This window comes from Montipora foliosa, chromosome 11 (assembly GCF_036669935.1).
Source record: "Montipora foliosa isolate CH-2021 chromosome 11, ASM3666993v2, whole genome shotgun sequence".
NCBI classification, from domain to species: Eukaryota; Metazoa; Cnidaria; class Anthozoa; order Scleractinia; family Acroporidae; genus Montipora; species Montipora foliosa.
The window spans coordinates 6,631,617-6,636,616 of NC_090879.1; the positions used below are offsets into that span (position 1 = coordinate 6,631,617).

Genomic DNA, 5,000 nt, shown 5'->3' on the forward strand with positions numbered 1-5,000 from the left:
CTGTTACGTGAAGCTCGGAGCGCCAAGGGAAGCAATCCCTCCAATCATCAAGGAAACGCCAGTATAAAACCTCTGTACGAAGGTTTCCCTCAACGCGAGCGAAAGGCTTAGAGGAGCGGCAGAGTTGGGAAATGGCCTTGAAAGTTTCACGGACGTAGACTTTGCAACCAGGAACGGCCAAACTGAACGAGATGACCTTTCCCGCAAACCACTGAAGGGTTTTAACACTAACATACCGGGAGGATAGAATCTCCTCCCTGAGTATCTTGAACTTGAGTTTCTTGTCAGGCGGAAGAAGAAAGGCTTGGCGGAAGGAATCGCAAAGAAAACCGAGAAAACGATTAACAATAGAAGGGACGCACTGCGATTTAGCGATAGCTATATAGTAACCTGCCTCTATGAGAAGATAGCATAAAATGTAGGCGACGGCCTCAGCGAGTACACTGTTAGAGGGTAGAGTGGAACTGGCTGGCGCCCGATAGAGTTGACCAACCTGACGATCGTCTATGTACTGAGACACAGGAACCCCAAACGAACGCGCTGCACTCGTAACGGCAAGACCGCGATTGTGATATATAAGCGCTCGCCTTCCATCCAAACAGGAGATTGCAAAAGACAAAATAAACGCCGTTCCATTCCAAGCCAAAGAATGTTCGGGACGAAGGATGTAGCAGCAAATGCTGATAGCCACTTTTATCATCAAAAGAGGTTTTAAAATGGCCAGGAAGAACATACCTGGGCAAGTCCGGAAGGTGGTCAAGCTTAAAAGGGAGGTCTTTGATCCACAGATTCAAAAATCGTTCATCGTGGCATAAACGAGGCTTGGAAGGTTCCACAGTGAGGGGAAGGACCAAATGGGGGGAAGTTACTGCGCCAACCCTTCCCCAAACCGCAAGTACCCCAGCGCCTACCCAATCGACGACAGTATCAGTAATAAAGTTCCGGAATTGTTCACAAACCTTGGCGTTGTAAGGTCGCATGGGAGGAGGGAACAGCGAATCATATGAAGAGCCTTTAAAGTTTCCTTTGAACGGCTTGAAAAGCCGATCGATCCTAACACCCTCCTTAATAATCTCCATAAGGTCTGCCTGAGATGAACCACGCTCGCTCAGCAAGTGTTCCCATACTGACAAGTGGTTGTGGATTTCGCCCGCTCGGAAATACTCAGGGCTGAGGAAACGAAGCTGGTTTAACGAAGCTCGACTGGGGCAGGCTGCGACCATACTTGGTGAAGGGAGGGGGCAAACGAAAGAGGAGGGCCCCTGTGTAATACCACATAGGGGAATATCACCCTTGGACGAATTTGCGGCAACTGCAACAACCCTGGCATTGAAAGAAGCAGGGTCCTAAAAAGGGGAACAAAGGAAAAAATCCCGTGAAAACCAAAAGGAAACAAGCAGGGAACCCACCCCTTCGTTGACCCCGAGCTCCGAACTACAGTCCCAAACAAAATTGTTGAAACACTTTGCAATACCTTGCCCTCTCACAATGTTGTTTTGGCAAATGGGCTCAGAAACTCGCGTTAAAACAACATTGTGAGGGGAGAATGAGCTGCGAAAGCTTCAGATCTGTATGGTCGCATACTGTTCCAACGAATTTTGTCACAGACTGTAGGACCGAAATTGAGACACAGAGCAGCTCCCCCCAAGGTCAACGAAGAAAGCGAATGTGGAAGAACGAGAAACGGAACGAAAGAAACAAGGCCAATGAAAATAACAATTTATTTGAAAATACAACACAAACTGTCTCAAAAGCCGGGTCTAGGAACTAAAAACGCCCGGCTCGTCCCCGACCACTTTGACGTCTCACTGGGTTACTACGGCATGAACGGGCAACATGCCCCGATTTAAAGCATCGAAAGCACTGAGTGCTTTGCTAAGGCTTCGAATAAACTGTGCTAAAGACCCCCTCAACCGAGACGATGGAGCACTACTCCCCAAGGAGTACTTGCATTTGACTATTGCAGAAAAGAAAGAATAACACTAACTTTAGAATTTTTAATTAGCGCTTTGGTTTATATCTTAGCTTTTGTGTAAATTTCATCGTTCACTTCCCCTTATGAAGGCTGTTGAATACAACCGAAACGTCGGAAAACGTTTTTTATTGTACATAATTTATATTTCAAACACAAGAGTAACATATATTTATATTTTTTATTTGCCAATGGATCCACCTGGTGACAAACCCAGTTTTAATAGGGTAAGTAAGGAGACGGTCTACGCGCAATGGATCCATAGCCAGAGGGTGGAAGAGGAGCCTTGTCTACGCCATTCAAAATAGTAGTGGCTTCCCTGGCAACTTAAGCACGAACAGGATCCCCCAATAACCCGAGAAAAGGCGCTGCAGCTGAAGGTGGTCCAAGGCATCCGTCCCGGCTCTGATCTCATCCAGAGCAGCTGCATACGCGTCCGCTTTCTTGTGGCTTTCGTTTCTTGCCTGACAAACCAGAGACTGTAGCAGATCAAGGGCCTCATATTTGTCGAACATCGCGGTAGGGCGACTGATATGTCGACGCAAGGCTGCGAGAGCTGACTCTGAACTTTCCAAAGTCTTCAGCTGCTCCAACGACTTAATCTTGTCCTCAAGAATCTTAATGCGGGCAGCAGCCTATGACAAAATAAACAGCCCAAACCAATATGACTTAAAGTTCAAGTTTACTTTCCATAAACAATATCCTGCAACACGTAATACCTTCCATTACGGTATAACACATCAATAGATTGCCTCTACCAGAGGTACACGCAAAACAGTCGCGCAACAACGCGTTGCCCGCACCGGTACCATACAGAAACAGTCACGCACAGCACGTTGCCTCACCGGCTGTGTACGCAAGCACAAGACGTTGCCTTCACCAGTAGTATACGCAAAGCAGCCACGCAACAACACGTCGCCTTTACCGGTGGCATACGCAAAAGAGTCACGCAACAACACGTTGCCTTCACCAGTGGTACCCGCCAAAACAGTCACGCAACAACGAGTTGCCTTCACCGGTGGAAAACGGAAAACAATCACACAACAATATGTTGCCTTCACCAGTGGTACCAGCAAAAATAGTCACGCAGTAACACGCTATCCTCATCAAAGGAAAACGCAAAGAAAGCACGCAACAACACGTTGTCTTCACCGGTGGTACACGCAAAAGAGTCACGCAACAACACGTTGCCTTCACCGGTGGTACACGCAAAAGAGTCACGCAACAACGCGTTGCCTTCACCGGTGGTATACGCAAATAGTTTACCCAACGATACGTTGCCTTGACCAGCGGTCACGCAACAACAACATGTTGTCCCGACCGGTGGAATTCGCAAAAACAGCGTCAAAACAACAGTTCGCCTTCACCAGCGGAATGCAATAACAGCCATGCAACAACACGTTGCCTTCACTGGTCGAATACCACAGTAACGTCCACGCAATTGCCTAAACCGGCGGAACGCCGCAAGAAACGCCACGCAACAACAAATAACCTAGATTAGACGGAAAACGCATGCAAAAGGAACTAAACCAAAGTTTTTTTTTTTTAACTGTGCAAGGAACAGAAGCGAAAGTTGGCCGTCGTCCCGGAGTACTGTTAAAATGACCACGTTTCAGGCAGGGCGATAAAATATATACTCTAGGACCGCAAAGCATCAACACCGCAATAAGCGTGCGCGGAAACGGGGGAATTCGAGCACATAATGAAAACTTCTGCCATGAGCTAATTAATTATGCAGTGAGAATAGTTATTGACTGGATTGTTTGAAATTTTGCGTAAAGCTACATAAACTAGAATAAACTATCCAAGTTTATATACTGAGCATTGACGTTTATGCCCTGCCCAGATAATTACAGTGCGAACTGGAGCTGGTCCAGGAAAGGGCCTGTCAATCATTTGCCCCAGTCTGTCTTATGACGAGGCACCAACAGAAGCTGGTATTCCAACCATTATTAGGCTGCGTAGCTGGCGGTATTGTTGGCGCGAGAGACAAATTAACGAGCGGCAAAGGCGCGCGGAATGGGGAGAGGCGATGTGAAACACCGCTTGCATGAAAACTAGGATTTTCTGAGAGGACGGAAATTTCTGATAGGCTGATATCAAGAACACGTCAATCAAATGTTACTTGAGACATTCGTCAAATTTGTCCCTTCTGTTAAGGAAAATCAACAAGAGGCTAAGGGTAGCCTACACTTTGTTCAAATGATTTTTAGCCGACTTCCTTGAAGTTCGCACATAGTTTGAACAAATGGGGCCTGATCTCTAAATATGTATGGTTTCGTCCAATGACCTCGTCAGTTGATCGCTATATATAGACAACTAACCAGGTCATAATTGGACGAAACTAGTTTTAAATCGCGTATGTAAATTAGTGTGTTGAAAGTAGATCCGAAATAGGTATTTCCTGAATAAAGTGAAAACTGTCATGTTTTTTCACTAAAAATAATTGTTAAAAATAGGTGTGAATACAAGGGCAGGGGGTGAGGGTGCAAAAATTCCAAAGGCCATTCAATACTTTTTTCAAACTTTAGACACAACTGATACCTGTCAAATAATTGTGTGCGCAGCAACCTTTCCAAAGAGAGGACGCAATGTTGGAGTTAAACTTGTTATAATACAACCTGTCTTAAATCATGTAAATTTATTGTTTTACAACGCTAACTTGGTAGTCAGAAGTTTGCATCATATCAAAACAAGGACAACTACGACCACATTTATTAAAAAACTTGGTAACTGAGCACATTAAGGTGAAATTGCCCATAACTTCATGCATATCAAAGTCACCATGAATTGGAGAAAAGGATGGCTCAATGCAGTGTCCTCAAATAACAATAACAAATATCTCTTTTTTAGCCCTGATAAAGTTTACAGAATACTGGCCAGCTAATGAATGATACAAAAAAACAAGGATCGAGCCGAAGTTGTTCAAAAGGAAGAAAGCATCATCCACCAGACAAAAGCACTGTCCAACATACAACCATTTCAAGACTAACTAGTGGTCACTAGTAGTAGCTATCGCTACTGCCAA

The 5,000-nt window shown here is 45.2% G+C and overlaps 1 protein-coding gene and 1 pseudogene across 1 annotated transcript in view; both read right to left on the reverse strand.

Moving 5' to 3' along the window:
* Positions 1-1,223, reverse strand: part of LOC137976610 (uncharacterized) — a 5,919-nt pseudogene extending 4,696 nt beyond the window's left edge.
* Positions 1,224-1,795: 572 nt separating this feature from the next.
* The window catches only part of LOC137976611 (uncharacterized), an 18,429-nt gene continuing 15,224 nt past the window's right edge, over positions 1,796-5,000 (reverse strand). Inside the window, exon 4 of the mRNA XM_068823983.1 lies at positions 1,796-2,607. Coding sequence (XP_068680084.1) covers positions 2,272-2,607 — 336 coding nt within the window. The 3' untranslated portion in view covers positions 1,796-2,271. The remainder of the gene's footprint in view (positions 2,608-5,000) is intronic.